At 56.3% G+C, this 22497-nt stretch overlaps 1 protein-coding gene across 2 annotated transcripts; it reads right to left on the minus strand.

Annotated features, from left to right (window-relative positions):
• Positions 1–826: 826 nt before the first annotated feature.
• Positions 827–22494, minus strand: NRBP1 (nuclear receptor binding protein 1). Of its 2 annotated transcripts, XM_053383975.1 has the most exons (19): positions 22390–22494; positions 21923–22203; positions 15076–15198; positions 14711–14812; positions 14539–14628; positions 14238–14278; positions 13848–13942; positions 9054–9167; positions 5812–5895; positions 4783–4841; positions 4323–4421; positions 4094–4226; positions 2778–2880; positions 2564–2614; positions 2284–2419; positions 2132–2185; positions 1951–2014; positions 1789–1844; positions 827–1698 (listed from the first exon to the last, which is right to left on the minus strand). In XM_053383975.1, exons 2-19 carry the CDS (start codon positions 22178–22180, stop codon positions 1600–1602), a joined length of 1761 nt encoding a protein of 586 aa, XP_053239950.1. In that variant the 5' UTR covers positions 22181–22203; positions 22390–22494; the 3' UTR covers positions 827–1599. The 2 variants fall into 2 exon arrangements, with proteins under 2 accessions (XP_053239950.1, XP_053239949.1); XM_053383974.1 differs by lacking the exon at positions 9054–9167 and having other exon boundaries at positions 22390–22492.
• Between the last annotated feature and the right edge of the window lie 3 nt (positions 22495–22497).

Genomic DNA, 22497 nt, shown 5'->3' on the forward strand with positions numbered 1-22497 from the left:
CCGGGTTCACGTCTCCGCTCCTCCACATGCAGCTGCTGGGTGACCTTGGGCTAGTCACTCTTCTTTGAAGTCTCTCAGCCCCACTCACCTCACAGAGGGTTTCTTGTGGGGGAGGAAGGGAAAGGAGAATGTTAGCCGCTTTGAAACTCCTTAAAGGGAGTGAAAGGCGGGATATCAAATCCAAACTCTTCTTCTTCTCTTCTGAAGCCCACCAGCTGCCTGCCCAGGCTTCCAGGCCTCCTCCTCTCTGGCTTTGTGGCCTTAAAATCCAATGGGGGCTCAAAAAGTAAGAGACATACAGGACTCCAGCAGCAGCAGCAGCTCCTCCTCTACAGGACTAACATCTGTCTGCCTGAGATGCAGCCTCAAGGAGCGGTTTTTCTCTTCTCCACACAGCAGCACACTTCCTGCCCTCCCTTGCTGCCAGGGCTACGAGGGGAGGAGAGAATTTGACCCTCAGTGCAGAAGGGCTCATAGAGATGGAAGATCCTAAGGCTCATCTAGTCCAACCCCCTGCAATGCAGGAATCACAGCTGAAGAATCCCTGACAGATGACCATCTGACCTCCATTTAAAAACCGCAAGGGAAGAAGAGTCCACCAGGGAGGGCTCCTCCGCTGCCTGCTGGGGGTCCCCCCCCCCCGCTCCTCCAGTCTTGCCCAGCCCAAGTACTTCTTTGAAGAGGCATGAGGCGCAAGCTGCTCCCTGCAGCTCTCTGTATTCAAAGGGGGCCTTGAAAGAAGAGCGCCCCCTCTGCAGGCAGGAGCTGGCTCCCCTTGGGGGCTGGTCCCCTCCCCAAAGACCAGAGACAATGAGGACACTGTGGCTTATTTACAAAACAGTTTATTAAAAATAGGAACAGAAACAAACACTTGGAGCAGCCTCAGCTCTGGAGATGGGAATGGGTGCCCGTCGCTGAGCAACTGGCCCCAGCCCTGTTGGGGAGGGGGAGGGAGGGGAACCCAGCTCTTGGGGGGGGCGGTGTCTGGCCAGCTGCTGGCTGCCTCTTGCACCTGCGGCATTCATGGCACTGTGCCCACCTGCCCACCCACTTTCTCCAGGGCTCAGGAGGAGGTGCACAACCCAGGGCAAGAAGGGCAGCCAAGCAAGGGGGAGAAAAGGAGCCGCCCAGAGGAGGGTGAGGCTGCCAGGGAAGGGGGTGACTGTGGGGCTGGAAAGCATGTGAGAGAGGGGGAGGGGCAGGGGAGGAGCCAACCTCACTCTTCTTCCCCCCTCCCTCCCTCCCACCCCCTTAAATAACAAGACAGACATCTCTGTGCTGTGCAAAAAAAAACCTCTGTACAATTCAAGCAAAACAAAACTCCATGCGTTGAGCCGGGGTGAGAGGGAGGCCACTGGCCCCGGGGGGGGGGGGAATAATACTGACAAGGCACACAGCCCCCCTTCCCCGCCTTGCCCCCTCCCTCCTGCCCCCCCTCCCCATGGTGGCAGCGATTGTCTGCGGGGCTCCTGGTGGCTGCGGCACATGCAGGAGGCACAGCCAAGCTGGTTCTGTGCAGCGGCGGCAGCAGCGGCCTGGCGGGGGGAGGGGGCCCTTTGCGGAGGCAGCGCCCGGGCACTGCTGGCATGGGGGCAGCCCTTAGGAGGAGACGGTGACGGCCGCCAGCGCTCCGTTCCGCGAGTAGAAGAACTTGCTGAAGGCCTCTTCAAGTAAACAGCTCAGCCGGCTCTGATCAGCCTGCAAGGGGCAGAGGGAAGGAGAGGCCAGTGAGAGCCCCACTCATGGGCTGAGCCCACCCACCCAGCCTGCCAGTGGGCAGGATCCTACCTCACTGATGAATCCCAGCTGGACCAGTTCGGCCGCCAGCTCCTGGATATTGTCACCTGGGAGAGGGGGAGAAGAAGAGGCAGACAAAAGTCAGGAGGAGGAGGAGGAGGGCTTCCCTTGCCCAGCAATGCCCAGCCAGCAGGGAGGGAGGGCGGTACTTACTGGGCAGCAGGTCACAGCTCAGGTGTCGGTTCAGCTTGTCTTCCAGCTTCAGCAGCAGCGTCAACTGGGCAGAGAGAAGCCAAAGTCAGTTCCTGGCCCGTGGCGCGCAGCCAACCCAGGCCCCTTCAAGTAGGGCAGCGTGGCAGAAGAGACCCCCCCCCCAGCCCAGGTTGGTACGTACATGGTGCTTCACCCCTTCCTCGACTGACTCGATGTTGCACTGCATCAGGACCACCTGCGGGAGGCAAGGGGAGGCAGTGAGCAGGGTGGGAGGCCCTGGCTGTGCCTGCTGGGCAGGCTCCAGGACCTGAGTGGAGCAGGACAGCAACTCACCTTGCGGGTTTCCACTTCCGCAGGCTCTGGCGTGGGCGTCTTGACCGATGGGGGTGCAATGGGAGACGTCACCACCTCCTGCTGCGGCTGATGAGGGCGGGGCAGGCCGAAGGCCGTGAGGGGGTAGATGCCATTCCTAGAGGGGGAGAGGGGTCAGGCTCGGTTCCCCAAGTGGGCGGCAAAGTTGTAGGCCTTCCACTTGGTGGAAAAGAAGGGAAGGAGGCAAGAGTCCAGGAGAGGCCCCCTGGCACACAAGAAGGTGGTGGAAGAAAATTCTCACCTCACATCCTCCAGAAACTTGTCTAGCTCCAGGGCTGGGGACTGGGAGAAGCTGTGCGGTGGGGAAAGCACAGAGTTAGATAAAGGGACCTCAATGCTGAATGCAAAGTCTCTGCTGTCTGCTCCCCCCCTGGCCTTCTTGGGGAGGGGCCAGAGGGACACCCACTGCTTGCCCTCCCCCTCCCCACATTCCCAGCCCCCCAGAGAAGCCTCACATCATGCGGACGCCCTCGCGGTCAGCATGGTTGATCTCGGCCAACACTGCACTCATGTCCAAGTTCTTGGTCATTTCTTCAAGGGCGTTCTCTGGGATCATGTCTGTCAGGAGGCAAAGGAGTCTTTCAGGAACGTTGCAGGGGGTTGGGCTAGATGACCCTCAGGGTCCCCTCCCCATCTACAATTCAAACATCCCCTCGCCCTCTGCAAGGAAGGCAAAGGGCACTCCTTGCCTCCTATGAAGGGCGGGTGGTGGGTTAACAGAGGAGAGGAAGCGCAGACGGTTCTCGCAGTTGATGGAAGGCAGGAGAGGGGCTGTCCAAGGGTCTGTACGGGGGCCAATTCTATGACTTGGGCTAGAAATGATCTGAGCCATCAAAAGTGGCCAAATTTGCAAATTATTCAGCACAAAGGAAGCCCAAGTGGTTTGTAAAGAGCCCCCAAAGGATCTCTCCAAACTGGCTGAAAGAAGCGCAGTGGAAGTCAGAGTGAAGCAAGTGGCCTCTGGGGCAGAAACATCCACACTTCCCAGATGCCCCACGGGATCCAAACAGACGGGGTCTGTCCAATGGGAGAGGCCTTTGGGCTGCAGCGGAAAAGATGCTCAGTGAGTGATGGCAGGAAGAAAAAGGCCACGCCTAGTGTGTTATGAGAGCAACTGAATTTCGAGGCATTTTCATATTGCCAACATCCTAGCACCTGTCCATAAAGGCAGGAGAGGGGCGTGGAAAAAGCCAACCAAGATACTAGGAACCTTCTCTAAAAACGGAATGTGAAAATAATTGGGCCTTTTCAGTTTAGGGAAAATGAGGAGGAGCACTAGGAAGAGAAGCAACCAGAGTGGGGTGAGGGACGAATGGATCCTAGGGGAAGGGCAGCCCAAGCCCCTTTCTGAAACTGCAGGTTCTGCCAGAAAGTGGTCCAGGGACTTCCTGCCTTCAGAGTGGGGGGTGGGGGTCGCCACCGCTCCCCAGGCAGAATGCGGAACCACAAGATGTACATCACAGCACCAACTGAGGGCCAGGCTGATGCATGGAAGGAGGGGACCCACCCAGGGCCACCTGTCAGAGCAGCTCAAAGGGCCCTCGGGGCTGAGAAAGCCCCAGACCCCAGCAGCCTTCCACCCTGCTCCAGAGAGCTCTCCAGGAGGACTTTAGCCAGGAGCTGAGAAGGCACAGAGGGCCAAAGGTTCCAGGCCAGACCCAGCAAGGGCCACTCTGCTCAGTGCCCTTGGCTGCTTCCGCTCTCTGCCTCCAGAGGAAGGGATTAGGCCTCCCCAGCCACTTCCCTGAGCCCCCCCCAAGCCTCCACTCACGCTGATGGCCCACAATGCAGTGGGCTGCCAGGAGCTTCAGAGAGGGCACTTCAAAGAGGGCTTGGTGGAAGAGGAGCTCGCGGGCCGTGGGTCGCTTGCTGGGCTGCAGCTCCAGGCACTTTTGGATGAACTCCTGGAAGGAGGGAAAGGAAGGAGAAGGCGTGAAGGCCGAGACTTGTGCCCGTCCCAGGAGGGAGGGAGGGAGGAGGGGAGGGGAGGGGCGCCTCACCCGCTGCAAGGGATCCTCCAGCAGCTGGATGGCATTGTTGATCGCTTCCTGGGGCACGTAAGAGGATTCGCCATTGCCCTGGATCTCCAGCACCGCCATCTGCAGGGACAGCAGAAGCACAGCTCAGTGGGGGGCTGAGCCCCACAGTTGGCATGCTGCGATCCCCGAGGAACCAAAGGGCTCCACCAGCCGCTATCACACACAAGGAGGGAGAGAAAGGGGACTGGCTCTCTCCTTTCCAAATGGGTCTCTCTCTCCTCTGTTCCTGGAGCTTTCAGAAATCACAGAGACCAAATGACACCCCCTCCACGACACAAGGAGATGCACTGTGCACTCCTAACCCTGTTGAGATAAGACCAGGATGCCGAACAAGCCGCCCCTTCCCATAAGGATTCAAGGTTGGGGGGGGGGAGCAGCTATGCCCCCCAACCCTCCCTCTTCACAGCTCTCCTTGCCTTACCTCCAGCGCACACATCCCAAAGGAGTAGATGTCCACCGCGGTCGTCACATGTGCAACTTCTGGAACACAAAACCAGGAATCAGGACCCCCCTGGCTGGCTGGCAATGGCCATTCAGAGCCACTCAGTCATGGGGCTTGGGAAGTTGGGGGGCACCAGTTGTTATTGGCCCATGACCTGTTAAGACTTGGACCCACCATTTGTAGCTGATACTACGCCCCACTTTGATTAGGGCAAACAGCAGAGAATGCACAGCTCCAGAATCCAGGAGAGTCTTCTAGCAGAGTATCAGAGTTTTCCTGTTTTCCAGTAGCCAGCCTTTCCCAGAGCTCCCAGTTAAGAAACCTCCTTTCCCACTCAGTTCAGTTTAAAGTGCTTATTGTCTCATGGCACAAGACAAGCATAAACACCTCAGCTACATGAACCTTTAAGAGAGGCTGGTACATGAGATAACCTACTAGAATACAGTTCTTCTGGTCTTAGAAGTAGACCTTGTGAAGATACAAGAGAAATCCACTAGCACTTGACCCTGAACCACACAGCATGTAACCTGCAGCTACTCCACCGACACCTCGCACTGAGCAAAAGCTCTCCTTGGGGAAGAGCTCACACTCCTGGCAACGCTCCTGAATGCAACCTCAGCTTTATAGCCGCCTCTGCCCATACACGTTCCTTAGAGCAGCATTTCTCAACCGTGGGTCTCCAGCTGTTGTTGGACTACAACTCCCATTGTCCCTAGTTAGCAGGACCAGTGGTCAGGGATGATGGGAGTTGTAGTCCAACAACATGGCTGAAAAGCACTGCCTTAGAGAAAGGAAGGGTGGATGAGTCATGCTCCGGGCATTTAGCCTTGGACTGTATCTAAGCCACCCAGTGTAGCTGGTGTGCGAACTCTGAACAGAAACCAAACATGGAGGGGGGGCCTCAAGACATGGAAACTTGGTGTAATTTGGAAAATTACACCAACCCTGATGAGCCACTTCAGCCCTCCCCCCTCAAACAATGAACAGCTGCTCTCCTGCCTTTCTTACCGCCATACTCCGGGGCAAAGAAGTGCAGGTTCTTCTGCTCCTCACGACATGTCTTCACGTGGTTGTTGATGGTGTCTGGGGCCACTGGAAGAGGGGGGGAAACAGCAAGGAATCAAGGGCTGAGCCTCCTCCTCCCTCCCAAATTGCTCTCATGGGGCGGGCAGAGGGCATTCAGGCACAGCTGCTGCCACCCCAGTCCAGTCCCAGCGCAAGACAAGGGCAGGCGCGGCTCAGAAGCAAAGGGGGGAGGCAGGCCCACATGCTCCTCCAGATCTTCCATCTTTCCTGGGTGAGCTCCAAGCCCCAGCAGCCAAAGCAACCCCACCAGGGAAAGCAGATGAGCCCAATGGGAGCCGGGGGTGGGCAAGGCAGCACTGCTGGAGGAAGAAGGCAGAGGAAGTCCTTTCTGCTGCTCCTGGGTCTCCACTGCAGAGAAGCGTCAGCTGGACCAGCACTAAGGCAGGCACAAGGGGCTGCAGAGTAAGGGGGGGGGATCCTGAGCAGCAGCAGCAGCAGCTGGTGTTCCACAGACACCCACACTGACCCACCCACAGACACCTGAATGACAGGGACGGGTACAGACAAGACGGTCCTCACCCCCCCCCTCTCTCTCTCACACACACACACACACTGGCCGGCTTCAGGCCTTTTCCTGAAAGCCCAGCAATGGAGAAGGGGATTCCCACTTGATCAGCTTTGCACCAGCCTCTGTCTCCCCACCAAAGAGGGCTGCCTCCCCTCCACTGCTGCCCCATCCATTCACTCAAGAGGCACCACCCAAGAGCAAAGATCCCAACGGCCCAGGCGCCTTGGAAGGGCCATGGGGAGGGGGCAGTGGCCCTGGAGCCGAGGATGCCGCAGACCCAGGCCCCAAAGCAGGGATCCACACAGAGGGCAAGACTTGGTGGGCACCCTGAGGGTAGCAGCGATGAGGAGGAGGAGATGGACACGGGGGCAGTAGCCGCACCAAGCCTCCTCCTCCTCCTCCTCCTCCTCCTCCTCCTTGGCACCCAAAGCCAGACGCAGTACCAGCCACTTTCTAACACAACTGCTGCTGCTGCTGCTGCTGCCTTAGAAGGGAAGATTAGACCAGCTCTGGCCTGCAGCAAAGCACCCCTAAAATCCAGCTTGCGACCTGGTAGTCTGCACATGAGAAGGAAACTCAATTTTGGCCTGGAATGGCAGAGAAAGACTCCAGGACAGGAATGCTCAGTTCAGGCAAGCTGGAGCTCCATTAGCTGCTGCCACCACCTCCTTTGCTGCAAAGCTCTCCCAAAGTGCCCCAGACTCCCTTCTGGAAGCAGTAAACCATCATAGGAACACCTCAACGCAACTCAAATTACCAACCTAGTGGTTTCAACGGCCAGAGGTGCCTGATAGAAGAGCCCCAAAATTACACACACACACACACACACACACGCACACACGCAGTTCAGATGTGCTTTTAAAGGTCATTTCCCAGACACTGAAGCCAAACACTTCCTGAGTGGCACCCTTTAACGTTTTCTTTACGCTTGGATCACTGCCAGGAAGGCAGGATTCATGTTCTCTGCTTTCCATTTTCAAGACTGACTTGAGCTTAAAATGGTGCTTTTTACCCTAGCAGACAGAATGGACCTTCCCCTCTCAGCCACTGCCCCAGCCTCCCACCTGCTGGTTTTTTATATATATTTGTCTTTTACTTAAAACTTCGCTCCAAAGCTCCACAAAAGCACTCCCCAGCCCTGCTGCTTCCCCTGTCCCCCCAGGGACCCCCAAAGCCAAATCTCCCACTCCACTTCTGAACGATATCCTGGCCTCTCCTCCTTGGGTTTCCACCAGGTGTTAGAACTGTGGTGTCTGTAAGGGCTTCGGACTTCCTGGTTAGTTTTAATTTCAGCCTCTACACAGGGGGCCAGACATGTACACAAGGGTTTGGACCAGGGGTCTGCAAACTTTTCCAGCAGGGGGCTGGTCCACTGTCCCTCAGACCTTGTGGGGGCTGGACTATATTTGGAGGAGGGGAATGAATGAATTCCTATGCCCCACAAATAACCCAGAGATGCATTTTAAATAAAAGGACACATTCTACTCATGTAAATACATGCTGACTCCTGCACCGTCTGCGGGCTGGATTTAGAAAGCTATTGGGCCAGATCCAGCCCCCGGGCCTTAGTTTGCCTACCCATGGTTTGGACGCTCCCAGTTTCTCAACCAGAAAAAGCTCAGGCACACTTGTCCTGATCAGAATAAATGCAAGGTACCTATATTTTTAATTTCAGAAATATGCCACTAAATATAATTGAATGTGCTAATCCCATCTGCAGAATTTGTGTACACAGCAAGCATATTCTAGTCACAGAAAGGTGTTTTTATCCCTCATGCCAAAAATGGGAAACTTGCTCAAAGGCTTCCTTCTGCTGGGGGGGGGGGGGGAGAACATGCTTTTCAGGAACAAAGTCTGGCATTCAAGTTGCAGCACCTGCGGTTGAGGCTCTCAGGCAGGCAGGCAAACGAAGCAAGGCGGAGCTGCTGGCATCAGGCAAGAGAGACGAGGCCACACAGCTCTCGACTCGGAAGAGGGCAGCTTCTGTCCTTCCTCTTGCAGAGAACGGCAGGGCCTTCAGCTTCCTGGAGCGCTGGGCTCACTTTTGCCCAGGCAAGCCTTTGCCAACACAGCTGGCAGCTATCTTCCTGCTGCCCAGCGTCTTTGGGATCCAGCTCAAAGCATTTCACTTTCTTAAAGCAGTCAAATAAGCTTGGGCTTCCCTTCCCTGAACGTGTTCTCTCTCTCTGTGGCAGATGAAGACCCAGCCCCCTACCACCGCCTTGGCTCCTCCGGAAAGTGTCTTCTGGGGAAGGCTGGCCCACCAGGAACGGGGGGGGGATGCATAGCAGGTGCCCCCAGCCCCAAAGAGGTCCCTCCGGTGTAGCTGCCATGTCTTTGCCAGACTGAGTGCTTCAAGTGTCCAAATCAAATGCACTGTCCAGTGGTAACGCTCAGGAAGCAAGCAGGCTTGGTTTTGCAGACTTCCTTCTGCCTCTGGGCAGGGCAAGGCCTTTGACAGACCCTGGAATTTCATCCCCAGCCCATGAAAACCTCGCCAAGAGACACAGCCACGCCCGAGACTCACTGACTGGGGCCCTAAGAAAAGCTGAGCTCTGCTCCTGGCCCAGGCTCCCTTCCACAGAAGACATGCCACCTGCATGCAGCCCAAGCAGCGCCAGCGCCCTGGCCGCCCTCCTCCTCCACCTTGCGTTACCTGCTGCCTCTGCACCACGAGCGCCACCTCTCCTCTCGGCCCTGTTCCCGTCCAGCTTCCACCTGCTCCGCTCCACTGAGCTCGCCTGGACCAAGGTGCCCAAGGATTTCTTGCCTGCCCAAAGCGAAGGGCTCTTTCAGTCCTTGGCCATGCCGGGGGGGGGGGGAGGACACCCCAGGGGCCCCGTCTCACCGCCTGCAGGGCACAGCTCATCTTGCGCCAGGCATTGGCCTTCTCCGCCAGCCCTGTGTCTTCTCCTTGCTGGCAGTGGAAGCAAGAGGAGGCCCTTCCCAAGACAGACCTCCCTACCACTAAGGCAGGAGACGCAGGCAGCTCCCCAAAGGCTCCCCGCAAAAGAGGGGGCGGCAGCAGAGCAGCTGCAGGGCCTGAGCACTTCCAAGGCTCCGGCAGGGTCTCCCAAGCACCTCCAGGCGCCTGCGCAGGCGACACCAGGCACACAGCTCCCAAGAGTCAGGCTCCGCCACACACGTCCGACCCATTGCCAAGCAGCCGGCCGCAGGGAGCTGGAGGAGGAGGCAGCGAAGCCACAAGCAAACAGCAAGCAGGACCCCCCCCCCAGGGCCACGAGCGCAGGAGGAGGAGGCGGAGGCTGCAAGGGCGGCAGCAGCTTCTCCACAGGCACAAGCAGCCCAGGACACATGCAGGAGGCAGCCATGCAGCAGAAAGGCAGCCCCCCCCCCACACGAGGAGCCCCAACAGGTGGCAGGACTGGGGTGGAGCTACATAGAGCCCAAGTGCCAGCCTTCACCAGGGAGGAAAACGAGCGTCATATATGCCAATATACAAAGTGATGCTCTCATATCTATATCTCTATAGATAGATGCTCCAAAGGTCACAGTCACATCACAGAGCAGAGAGATTTGCTCACCATTAGCAAAAATCCTATGAAAGACTGTTGGTGAGAGAGAGAGAAAGAGGCAGCCCATAAAAGCAGGAAGTAAAACCAGACATGGCGGGCGCCGAGGGGTCAGCCCTTCACCTCAGCAGTCACAGCGCCCACGGCCCCCACAACCGGGCAGGGAGAGGCGGTCCTTGCCTACCCAGCCACAGCGGAAGGCGATGGAGGGTGGGGGGCTCCTGGGACAAGGCCCTTCCCTGCTCCTGCCAGCCCCAAAGAAGCTGCCCATTGGCCACCCCCAGCAGGGCATCAGGAAAAGGGGCTGACCAGGCCAGCAGGGCCAGGAGCTGCTTCTGGCTCAGCCACCACTTGGGTCCAGGAGCAGACCAGAGACTCCCTGCCAAGGGAGTGGGGTGGGGAAGGGGCCCAGGCGCTGCTTGGGCAGGGGAGGGCTTCTCTTGAAGTCCCTCCCCAGGGCACACGATTTAGTAGTACAGGATCCTTGCTTGGCCCCAGGTCAGCTCCAAGCACCCCCCCCCCGGCGATTTCCAGTGGGTCATGGGGAAACAGAGGCCTGAAGTCCTCTCCCCAAGGCAGCTCCTCTTCCGCAGCTGCCAGAAGAAGGGAGGCCATGAGTGCCTGGCGACCCCCAGCCAAGCCAAGCCCAGAGGCCTCTCCAGTCCAGGAGTCCAGCAGCCTCCCCTCTTTTCACTAGCCCCCCTGACCTTCCCCCCCCCCAGCTTCAGGGCCTCCTCTGCACACCTCACAGGCAGCCTCAGGTGGGGCTGAGCAGTGGGAACCTCCTGGACAAAACTGCCAGCCACCGGGGCTGCAAGAAGCTCCCCACCACCCGTGAATCAATGGGGCTGGGAGTGGAGATGGAGGGAAGAGAAAACAGGCAGGGAAAGAGGCAGAAAAGGGCTCTGGGTTTTTCCAAAGATTTTTTGCCTTGGGGGGTGGGGTGGGAATCTTAACAGATTTTGGGGGGAGGCATGAAGGGAGAGAGAAATGTCTCTGAATAAGGTGCATGCGGAGAACAGAGGGGGGATCCTAAGGTCAGGGTTCAGGTGCTGGGACCACGACCACAACCAAGCCTCCATCCACTTGCTCCCAGACTTAGGGGAGGAGGTGGCAAAGCCAGGCAGAGCCTCCCAAGCAGCACTGCAGGCCCTGAAGCTCTTCCCAGCCCAAGGGAAGGGAAAATGGTGGGGCAAAGTCCTGGCCCACCTCCTGATTTCCTCCCCAGACCAAACCCATAAGACAACCACCCGTTCAATTCCCCACTAAGTACCAAAAGGGCTCATCAAGAGGCTGTGGGAAAGCGGCAGCCAGGAAGCCAAAGGTGGCGAGTGGCAGGAGGGGGAGGCTCTCCCTCTGCCGTCTGTGCCCAGCCCAGCGTGCCAATGCCCAGGTGCAGGTGGGACCCCAAGGAGCCACCCAGTTCCGTGGGGACTGAAGCAAGACCTGCCCCAGTTGAGGATGGGGCAGGCGGAGCCCTCCGAGTTTGCCTCTGGGCCAGATCCACACAGCAGATGCCAGTCACACCACAGCCGCGCTTCCTTCTCTTCCCTCTTCTCAAAGGAGCCTCGGAGGGGAGAGCCAAGGGCATTTGCTGGCCTCCCACACCAGCTACTAGGATCCCGACAGACAACGGCAGAGCAGGGCTCCGGCCCCTGCACCCATCCACCCAAAGGCGCTGCTGGCAGGCGCAAATGGTGCCGTGGAGCTTTCCTAAATCACAGCCCTTGCTGCCCCATGCCATGTCCCGGGGAGCAAGAGAGTTTGAAAGAGCGGGTGCTTCACCCCCTGGACTCAGCTGCTTCAGGAACACCAGTGAGACGAGCTCCGCCAGAGATGTCAAGCAGAAGCGGCGTTGGTCCCTGTGTGGAGGCAGGCTGGAAGCTCTGCCATGATCCGGAGCCACAGGGCAGGTGGCAGCCTGGTCCTCCTGCATCTTGGCCCAACTGCAGAGCCCCTCTCTTCTGCCTGGGGGATCCTGAGCATTGTGCAAGGTTGCCAGCCGCCACCGCCCTGGAGTTCCCCAATCCCAAGGGTGGCTCTTCCAGCCTGAGTTCCCTGTCCCAGCACCTCAGGGGCCTCATCCATGCTCTCTCTCACCCACAAAGCATGCCAGGAAAGGCTCTTCTCTTGGAAGCAGTGGGGGTTTCTTCCACTAGAGATGGCCAGAAGATGTCACTGGCCCATAGCTCCTTATGGCTGGTCTTGTCTGGATGAAATATCATAGACCCAAACTTGAACAAAGCAAAAAAGAGAATGGTACTATTGTGAGCTCTTTGCCCTGTGGTGATCTTTGCAATTCTTGAAAACCCGAACACACATTCTTGAAAAGAGGGGAGGCCTCTGCTCAAAACTTGGCCAAGACTCCAGAAGGTTCTGAAGTCTGTTCTACGTTGGGGCAGAATCCTGAGACGAGTGGCTCCAAGCGATGGCCCTGCAGGCACAGCAGCAGCAGCAGCAAAAGATCCAGCAGCAGGGAAGACTGGGCATCCCTTGGCACCTTGGCATCCCCACAAAACTCTCTGCCCACCACACTCAGCCAAAGGCATCCCAAGCGCAGAGCAAGCAGGCCGGTCAATCTTGCAGTTTTGTTCCGCCAGGAGGGCTGGTCTTCCTCAGCCTTGGCAAAGCATCGCTGGAGGCAGGTTTCTGGCCCTTCCCTGCCTCGCAACATATGGACCTCACTGTGACAAGGGGAGGGACATGAGTCTAGGCGGGCCCCTCGCAGGGAAACCAGGGAGGCCACCTTTGTTTATTTTAGAAAGGTCTATGCTGCCCTTCAGCAAAAATTCCCAGGGCCGTTTACAGAAAAGGGTGAAGCAAAACTCCATTGGGAAAAAACCCAACCACCCTGAACTCCTTTTTTCGGGGGGGGGGGCAGGAAAAGGCAAAGTCACAGGGTGGTGGTGGTGGTGGGACAGGCCCTTCGAAGTCCAGAAGAGAATCTCCACCCTCAGAGGCAGTTTACCAGACAAGGCCTCTGCACTCAGCCGGGTGACATTTTGGCTGCCCCTGAACTGCAGGCACCTCTGAAGGGCTTTGTTCTCAAAGGAGCTTTAGGACTTGAAACCACAGAGGCCAGCAGTCCATTGCCATGCACCACACACACACACACACACACACACACACACACACACTGCCCCCCCAACACTTGCATCCCTTGGCAGCTCTACACTGTGATGGGTTTCCTACAGATTTAACTGCCACAGGTCTCTCCTAGTGCCCAGGATATTGCAGTCGCCAGCCAAGTCCCAGCTCCTGTCTTCTGCCAGGAAAGTCAACCTAACTGCCCTTGGCAACAAGAGGGTTCTGGCTAGTCTGTCCCAGGAGCTCTCAAGAGAATCCAGAGATTTCCCAGAAGTGGGAGAGCCACAGAAAAAGCCCAAGGGGAACTCTCCCATTTCCTCCTCAGAGTTCTCGGGGGCTGGGGATACCCAAAAGGCAGCTTGGCAAAGCACTCCAGCTGCCCTTCCCTTTCCTCAAAGCCCCGGCTGGCTGCCTGTCCAAGCGCCCGGCTGGCAGGGAGGGTTTCTCCCTGAGGGACCAAAGGCCACCTGGAAGCAGTTTCCTGCCCCATGCCCTGGAGGGACGCAGGCACCCATGGTCTGGGCAGCCTGTCCAGGCACAGAGTGTGCGATGGGAGGAAGCTGGGGGCTGGGAAGCCTGAGAAGGTGGTGGCAGCGGCGGCGGCAGCAGCACTAGCTGCTCAGGGCCACACGTATCCAGGTGGCAGAGTTCTCCAGGAGGTTTCCAGAAGTCAGCAATGAAGGCTACAGAGAGAGGCACCAGCTGAGGCTCAGAATCCCAGGTGAGCAGGGCAGCAGGAGCCCACCAAGCCCCTGGGCCTTCTGGGGAGCTCCTTCCCTTTCCAGTGACTCTTTAGATCACTGGCTTGTGGCTCCGGAGGAGAGGCTTACCTGACCCGATCTTGATCAGCCCATTGTGCTGGATGAAGATGGTGTCACAAGTCAAGTTTCCGTGAATGATGGGAGGATCGCAGGAGTGAAGGTAACTGGAACGGCAGCACAAGGAATGGTGAGCCCAAGAGGCTGGAACCAGCCCTCCCCGCCCCCAACAAAAGGCCACTTTCACAGGGGCAAAGCCAAGGCCTTGTGCCTGAGGCTGCCAGGGACTCCCCAAGAGAGCAACAGCCATCACTCTCCTACCCTCAGTCAGCTTGAGAAGGAGGGGAGGCAGGCAGGCAAAGCGACAAGCCAAGTCCTGCCACAACTGCTAGAGGGAGCCAGAAGCCAAGGGGGCATGCGCAGCCAGGCTCCCAAAGCCTTTGAGGGATTCAAAGCATGTACCTGAGAGCAGACAGGATCTGGGTGCACCAGCGCTTCCAGGCCTAAAGACAGATAAAAGGAAGAGGTTCTAAGCAGCTTGACTGCAGCAGGCAAACACTTTCCTTGTTTCCTTGCTTCCTTCCATGCCACTCAGAAGGAACAGGCCAGACACTTCCTGGTTCCTCCCCAGCCTCCTGTCCTTCTGGGGCTCTGGGTTGGCCAAAGGAAGCTGCTTCTCTGTGCTCAAAGGCAGGACGGCCCCAGCAGGAGGCCTGGGACCCAGGAGCAGAGGGAGGAGGGAGGAGAAAGAAGCGAGGGTCACCTTTTCATTCATGGTCTTGTGGTTCTTCTTCGTCTTCTTCAGAAACTGCTTCAGGCTGCCAGAGGACATGTACTCAGTGATGAAGATCACCTGGGAAGGAGAAGGAAGTCACCAACTGCTGCTGCTTCTCCACAAGCCCATCAGGAAGACGTTGGGGGGGCACCCCACTTACCCTGGCCTTGTTCTCCTTCACATCTGCCCAGTACTTGTGGAACTTCACAATGTTCAGGTGTTCTAGCTGGATCAGGTTGTCAAAGACAGCTTTGACCTTCTCCTGGAGGGACAAAGCAGAGGAATGCCAGACCCCAAGAAGAGGAGAGCCCTTGGCTTACCCCAGGTCACAGCCGTGGAGAGACGGATGCAGCGCTGGGAGAGAACCCCCAAGGGCTGGCCAGGCAGCAGCCAGCCCCCCACCCTGGGAGGCTAGCCAGTCTTCCCACAGGGCTCTGCACTGCTGGGATTTATGCCACTACCTCCCAGGCGTCCTGAGCACGATGCCCACCTACTTCCCATCCTTCCCACCCCAGCCTCACCAACCTCCTGAAGCTTAAAATTCTTGCGCTCCGAGAACTGGACCTCATTCCAAACCACTTCCACCCCTTCTTCTGTGTCCATTGCCAGGTAAGCACTGTCAATCCCAGGAACATTGCGCTGATTCACCTGCATGGAGAGGGGCAAAAGTGAAAGCAGTGATTCAAGGAGCTGTGGAGACGAGGTGCTGGTGCCTGCAGAGACCCCCACACCTGAGTCAGGAAACTCCTGAGGACAGGAACAGCCCAGAAAGATTTGCTCCAAGACCTCTTCCTGGCAAGTCAGTCTTGCTGCTCTGAAAATCACAGCAGAGATTCATGTCACAAAGAGTCAAAAAGCTCTCGTGCCCTAAATGACAGTAGCTGGAAAAGTCAGTCCTGGAACCAACTGGGGGGGGGGGTGGAAGCTTTATCCTGAGTGATGCCCAGGATCTGGGGCAAGATCTCAATCTCATTGACATTTATCATTTTCAAGACATGACTAGAAGGTTGCCAAGTCAGCCCAAGACAGTTTTAAAGGGGGAAACCTAAAAATGTGGGGATCAGTTAAGAACTGAGACGATGAAGTTTCCCCAAGGTGCTCAGTGGCTATTTAACACCATGATGACAGAAGCTCAGCTAGAATGTAGACCACTGATTAGGAAATGCCCTCCCAGTCCAGCAGAGAGATTTAATGACAGAGGGTGCCTTCATTCAGAGAAGAGAAATCTTGCCCAAAGCAGAATAGAAAGGAGTAAGGACTCTGGAAAATAAGAAAGTGAATGGCATAATGCTAAAGGGGATTCCTGCATTGCAAGGAGTTGGACTAGATGACCCTTGGGGTCCCTTCCAACGCTACAGTTCTATGATTCAACGAAAACCATGGTTGACTAAATATCCAGACCAAGATAATCAAGGGTCCAGAAACAAAGCCTTATGAGGAATGGTTGAGGGAACTGGGTATGTTTACCTTGGAAAAGAGGAGACTGAGAGGAGAGACGAAAGCCATATTCAACTATCTGAAGGGCTGTCACATGGAAGAGGGAAGGAGCTTGTTTTCTCCTGCTCTGGAGGGAAGGACTTGAACCAGTGGATTCAAGCTTCAAGAAAGGGGATGCCAACTAAACACCAGGAAGAGAGCTTTCTGACAGGAGAGATGGGTCTTGTGCTCAGGCCCTGCTTGCAGGGTTCCCATAGGAGGGGGGTTGTTCTTTTATTTTATTTTTATTACTTTATTTAATTTAATTTAATTTCATTATTTATATGCCACTCATCTGACTGGGTTGTCCTAGCCACTCTGGCTAGTAAAAGCTTCCCTGACATCCTATTCCATATCAAAGATTTATGTTCCGACACTAGGGCACAGGAAAAGACTTTTGGTACTCTTCACAATATGCTTGGAATTTCACCACCATGAGCAATTATGGGTCATTTATGGAGACTGCCTCCCTCATCACTGACTCTCTGGAGGAAATTAAAAACACTCCTGCTTCCCCAAGCATTTGATGGCTGAAATGCTGTTCCTGAAATCCCTGTTGGGGGGGAATGCTTTTAATTGTTTTAAATTAAATTAAATTAAATGATATTGCTATTGATCTGTTTGTCACCCTGGGCACCTTTGAGAGAAAGAGTGGGATGTAAGTTGAATTGATGCCGATGCTGATGATAAAATAATGGCAAAAACCTGGAAAATTCAGAATAATTTTAAACAGTACTGAGCCCAATGCAGATCCTTGGGGACCACAAAGCCTGCAATGCCTCAATTAACCGTAACTCTGATAACAACCCCCTCCTCCCATGGGTCCCCGGTTGTGATGGCATGGTGCCAGAGCTTTTGTCTCCCTGCAACACTTTAAAAAAACAAAACAAACTACCAAGTCACGATACTATGATAACAAAAAGTTTGTGGGCACTTGGTCCCCCAGAGGGTTGGGCCAATATGGCCCTCCAGCCAAAATAGTAGATCTACACATTTGAAGAGAAACAAATCAAGAAGACTGGAAGGCAAGACTTTGTGGAAGTCATTGTTCTTCTGGCCTGAACAATTCACCCTGCAAAATTTCCCCCCAGCTATGCTAGGACAAATGTTCGGCTGAAAGGTCTACAATGCCCACGGATCCCTTGAAAGGTGGGCTTCCCTCTGCTGGGCCTGCCCCCTGCCACTTCTGATGAGCCTGCCTGCCGTCTCCCCTGTCCCTGTGGCATGGGAGAAACCGGCAAAAGCAGCAATGCCAAGAGCAAGAGGCCTCAGGCCACCATGCTGGTCCCTTCCCCAAGCAGAGGAGAGGCAAGGGAGCAAGAATGGGCCAGGATTCCTCCTCCTCTTGCCCCCCTCCTCTGCAGAACTGCCTCTGGCTGCCAGGGGGGTGGGGGCACCCCAAGGCTTGGCTGGACCCACACCTGGAACAAGCTGGCCTGGCTGGTGGTTTGCCTAATACTCCTCCTTCTATAGCCAGTGTGCAGAAAGGCACCTGCCCCTCTTGCTGCCTCCGCAGCCTGGAGCCTTGCGCAGAGACCGTTTCCCTGGGTGGGCTTTCCCCATCCATCCCCAGGAGAGACACCTCCTTCCTGATGTTGCAGAAGAGGGCAGGAATCTTTCCTCTGGTCCCTCCTGCCTCTGGGGCCCATGTTGCCTCCTTTTCAGGCCTGCTTCCCTTGCCCCTGCCCAGCCAGCCAGCCTGGCTGCCTCCCTGCCCCAGCTTGCAACAGAAATGACGCAGCAGCCTGCCTTGCATCAGGGCCACATTCCTCCCCAGGGCCCAGCCCTCTTCTGGGGCACAGCCACTTCCTCGAGTCCTCACCAGGTCAAGCCACAGTGAGTCAGCCAAAGTGAGTTGACACAGAATACGAAGGGGCTGGTAGGCAGGCTCCTCACCATCTGCCCAGGGATGTCTAGCAACACTGACCCCCCCAGCCCAGCCAAGGAGGGAGGGGCAGAGGAACAATGAATGAGAACAGCTGCAAGAAGAGGGAGGGCCAAACTGCAGCCAAGCAAAAAAGGCCCCCAGACTCAGGGCTGCTGGCAGGCAGATCTATTTGGGGAAAGGGAGGGGAGGAGCTCCCAGGCCGCTTTGCACCCCAAAAAGGCTCATCAGACAAAGCTTCCAGGAGAGTCTGCCCAGAATTCCTTCCCACCTTGTCCTCCCTCCAAGGTGCCTCTTCTCCTGACACACACACTTCCCCCACCCAAGGCCAATCTCAAAGTCACACCCCCACCCAGAGGCACAGCCCCTTGAAAGCCAAACAAGGCCTCCTGTGTTGGTCTCAGCCTCTCAAACGGCTCGCCCTGCTCTTCGCTTCCAGCTTCGGGACCAACTCTGACAGAGGCCAAAGAGAAGTCAGGCCACGCTAGCGATGACCAGTCTTTCTGGAGATGCCCCTGGTCACATTTTAGTGTAAAAGGCCTGGCCATTTTGAACTGCTCCCGGGGAGGGGAGGCTTTTCCATCAAAGGCTCCGGACCACAAGACAGCCAGGATAGCCCCAGGAATGCCCTGTGCAAAGCAGGCATGTCAGCTGCCCCCCAAGACCAGCAGTCAGTCAGCCTTGGCTGGTCAAACCAGTCACCATCCTGCCACTCTCAGCCTCGGTGAACTGTGCGCTCAACCTCCTCCCAAGCCCCCCCCCCCATCTTCCAAAGGACAATTCAGCCTCTGGGTGAGCAACAAGTCCCTTCCAAGCAAGGAACATCTTCTGGCACCCAGGGGCCTGGGGAGAGGACCCTCTCCTGGAACATGAGCCAAGGAAGCAGGTGGCAGCCGTAGCTTTCAAGCCTTTCAATTCCTGAAAGGGCACGGAAGCCGAGTGTGGAACCACATCCTGAAACTGCAAAGCACCTTTGCACCCACATGTCAGGGCTCCCAAAGCTTCTAGATGCAGCTGGTGCCATTTCTACCAATGCCTACTAAAGCCATCACCCAAACAGGAGTTTCCGGTATGTTCCAGCATTGCTCTGGTTAGGGAAAGGACAGCTCAGAGGCAACCTATGGAAAAGGGATAAAGTCCCGCAAGACAACAGTGCCATGTTCCTTGAAGAGAGAAGTACTGGGTGGGTGGCTGGAATTAAATGCACACACACTGAGCACCACCTGGCCATAGCCAGCTTCAGGGGAAGAGAGAAAAGAGCTTTGTGTAAGGTAAAGATAAAGGACCCCTGGACGGTTAAGTCTAGCCAAAGGCGACCATGGAGTGCGGCACTCATCTCTGCTTTCAGGCCGAGGGAGCTGGCCTTTGTCCACAGACAGCTTTCCGGGTCTTGTGGCCAGCAGGACCAAACCGCTTCTGGTGCAATGGGACACCGTGATGGAAACCAGAGCACACAGAAACGCCGTTTACCTTCCCACTACAGCCGTACCTATTTATTTACTTGCATGGTGTGCCTTTGAACCGCTAGGTTGGCAGGAGCTGGGACAAAGAGACAGGAGCTCACCCTGTCGCACGGATTCCAACCCCAAGAGGCTCAGTGGTTTAGACCACAGCTGTGTACAAGGCTGTCTTAGAACATTGCTCAAGAAGTTGAGGGACTGCAGAATATAGCATCAGAATTGTTAAACGGGATGATGGATGGAGAATATCACCAGGAGCTACATGCGTACAAATCCTGGGTCTAATCTGAGCACATTTGAAGGTGTTGCTTTTAGCTTATAAATGTTCTAAACAGTTTTGAACCACGACACCTACAGCAGGGCTGGGGACGGACGGCAGGAGGTGAGAGTTCCACAGTACCTGGAGAGCAACTCCCCGTCCCTTAACCTGGCTGGCTGGCGCTAAGGGGAGTTGTAGCCCCTAATCTTTCCTACATAAACCTGCCTGACCAGTAAGCTGAGCCTCAGAGCCACCACTTCTCTCGGAATTCCTTTTCCCAGAAAGGATTGCCTGCGGTAGTCTTTATTCTCGCTTTGGCGCCAGGTGAAAACTTGGATTGGCCCAGACCTTGAAATTCTGTTTATTTTAAGCTCTAGCTTGAGTTTCAGCTGGCCAGATCTGCAGCTGCTAATTTTTATTGAGCTCTTTTATTCATAAGCAACTCTGATCTAGATCTGCACATAATGCTGAGATCAGAATTCAGTTTCTAATACCAAATACTGAATGCTTCCTTATGCGCTTACATTCATAATCTTACGTAAGATTTACCGTATTTTTTGCACCATAACACTCACTTTTTTCCTCCTAGAAAGTAAGGGGAAATGTCTGTGCGTGTTATGGAGGGAATGCCTACGGGTGGCATGCCTACGGATTTTCCTCCTCTAAAAACTACGTGCGTGTTATGGTCGGGTGCGTGTTATAGAGCGAAAAATACGGTACTTGTCGTGTCAGTTGCCCATCTCTACTGTAGTTATATCCCACCTGGGGGAAAAGCCCACAGCCACCTTGAAAGAAAGCAGGAGAATGCTGAACTGGGTATAAAATAAAGGATGATGCATCAATAGAGAACAGAGGCTGAAATAGAAGACAGACTCGTCTCTAGAGACCCTTCATCTGCAAACAGCCTGACACGCCCTCCCCAAGAAGCAACACAAACATGAAGCAGGCAAGGAACCTTTGACAAAATACTCTTATAAAATCCCAATATTTTGTCGCTTGCTGAAAATATTGATTTGGTAGTTATAATTTTTATGGTGTTTTCATTATTTCATCTTACACTGCTATGATATGATTATGAACTGGTTTATAAATATTCTTTCAAATCAACCAATATTATCAGAGTTGGAATGGACCCTGAAGGCCATCTTGCGCAACCCCCTGCTCACTGTATCCCTGATGGATGGTGGTCCAGATGCCTCCAGCCCACCCACCCCCCACGGCACCTCTGTTCCACTGCCAAGCAGCTCCTCCACTTGGGAACTTTTCTACTAATGTTGAACTGAAATCTGTTTCCCTCCTGCAATTCCCATGCATTGCTTCTTGTCCTGCCTTCCAGAGCAACAGAGCAGGCGTCTGATGCAGCTCTTTCCACTAGTCACCAACTACATTCTACCTCCCCCCCTCAGGTCCTGCTTGTGGGCTTCCCACTGGGGCATCTGGTTGGCCCTTGGGGGGACAGGTGCTGGACTGGATGAGCCGCTGGTTTGTTCCAGTTCCTTTTATGATGATCAGTTAAGACACCTAGATCCTCTCTATGTTCAGCAGTAAATTTCATAAATCACTCAGAAGCCATCCAGGCATTAAATGGTATATAAATCAACAATAATATCATCCTTTCTTTGTGCTACAAACACAGATGCCCGGCTTAGAGAATCAAAGAGCAGGAGTCTTACCTTGCAGGAAACTGCTCTGCACCCCTGAAAGTCCACAACTACTGAAAACTTGGGAAGCAAGGAGGCCCAGGGCCAAAGAACAATAGAATCGTGGAGTTGGAAGGGACCCTGAGGGTCATCTAGTCCAACCCCCTACAATGCAGGAATCTCAACTAAAACACCCCTGACAGGTGGCCACCCAAGCTCTGCTTAAAAGCCTCCAAGGAAGGGAAGGGTCCACTGCCCTGTCAAACAGCAGCCCCAGGGAAAAGCCCCAGCTGAACAGCAAAATGTGATGCTGGGCAAGGAGCAGGTCTCAAGCTCAGCTCCCAAGATCTCCAGGGCGGGCTGGGAAAGATCCCTGTCCTTGAAGCTTCAGGGAGCCCGACTGTGGGCGGCAGCCCGGCAGGCCCGACGGCTGCGCCTCCCGGGTGGCTCCCGGGTTCCCGTTTCTGCGGCTCCCTGAAGCCGACGGGGCAACGGCAGCAGCCTTGGTGGGCTGCCCAGGGCCCGCTTCTTCCTCCCGGGGCCTTTCCGGGGCCCGCCCCACTCCCGGGGCGCCCGGAGGGCCTGGGCAGCTTCCGGAGCCGCGCCGGGGAGGCTCCCGGGGAGAAGATCCGCGCCGCCGCCGCGCTCTCACCTCCTCGCGGCGCTTCTGCCACCTCCCGCACGGCGACTCCTCCAGGATCTCCGACTCGTCCTCGCTCTCCTCCTCCTCCTCCTCCTGCGCCGCCGCCGCCGCCGCCGAGGCCGCCAGCGGAGGGGACAGCGAGGTCATCCCGGGCCCCGCCGCTCCAGACGCCGCCGCCGCCTCGGCCTTGGGGTCGGAGCCGCCTCCGCCGCCGCCGCCTCCTCCTCCGCTGTTGTGTCCGGCCTGCTTGGCTTCGCCTTCGGACATCGCCGGGAACCGAGAGGGGCGACCTGCGCCGGAGGGGGCGGGAGGGAAGTGAGGCGCCGCTCGGGAGCGGGGGGGGCGGGGCGAGGCCTGCGCGGGGCTCCACGCGCAGCAGCAGCCAGGCGGGCGGGCGGGGCGGAGTAGGGAGCCCCCCTCCCGGGCCTGACGGCGGCGACCCCCGCCCCCTCCGCCCCTCCCCCGGGCCCACTCACCGGGCGAGGGCCGGTCTCCAGCGAGGGCCAACGGGCAGCAGACGGAGCCGCGCGCCGCCTCACGCGCTGCGGACGGAGCGACGCCAGCCGAGGCGGGCCGGGACCCGA

The sequence above is a fragment of the Podarcis raffonei genome, chromosome 3 (genome assembly GCF_027172205.1).
Source record: "Podarcis raffonei isolate rPodRaf1 chromosome 3, rPodRaf1.pri, whole genome shotgun sequence".
Lineage (NCBI taxonomy): Eukaryota > Metazoa > Chordata > Lepidosauria > Squamata > Lacertidae > Podarcis > Podarcis raffonei.

Coding starts and splice junctions, on each gene's coding strand:
- NRBP1 (XM_053383975.1), bottom strand. CDS start 22,180: ATGTCCGAAGGCGAAGCCAAGCAGGCCGGACACAACAGCGGAGGAGGA. Junction 4,227..4,322: donor TGGAGGATCCCTTGCAGCGG/GTGAGGCGCCCC, acceptor CCCTCCTTCCAG/GAGTTCATCCAAAAGTGCCT. Junction 2,615..2,777: donor CGCGAGGGCGTCCGCATGAT/GTGAGGCTTCTC, acceptor CCCACCGCACAG/CTTCTCCCAGTCCCCAGCCC.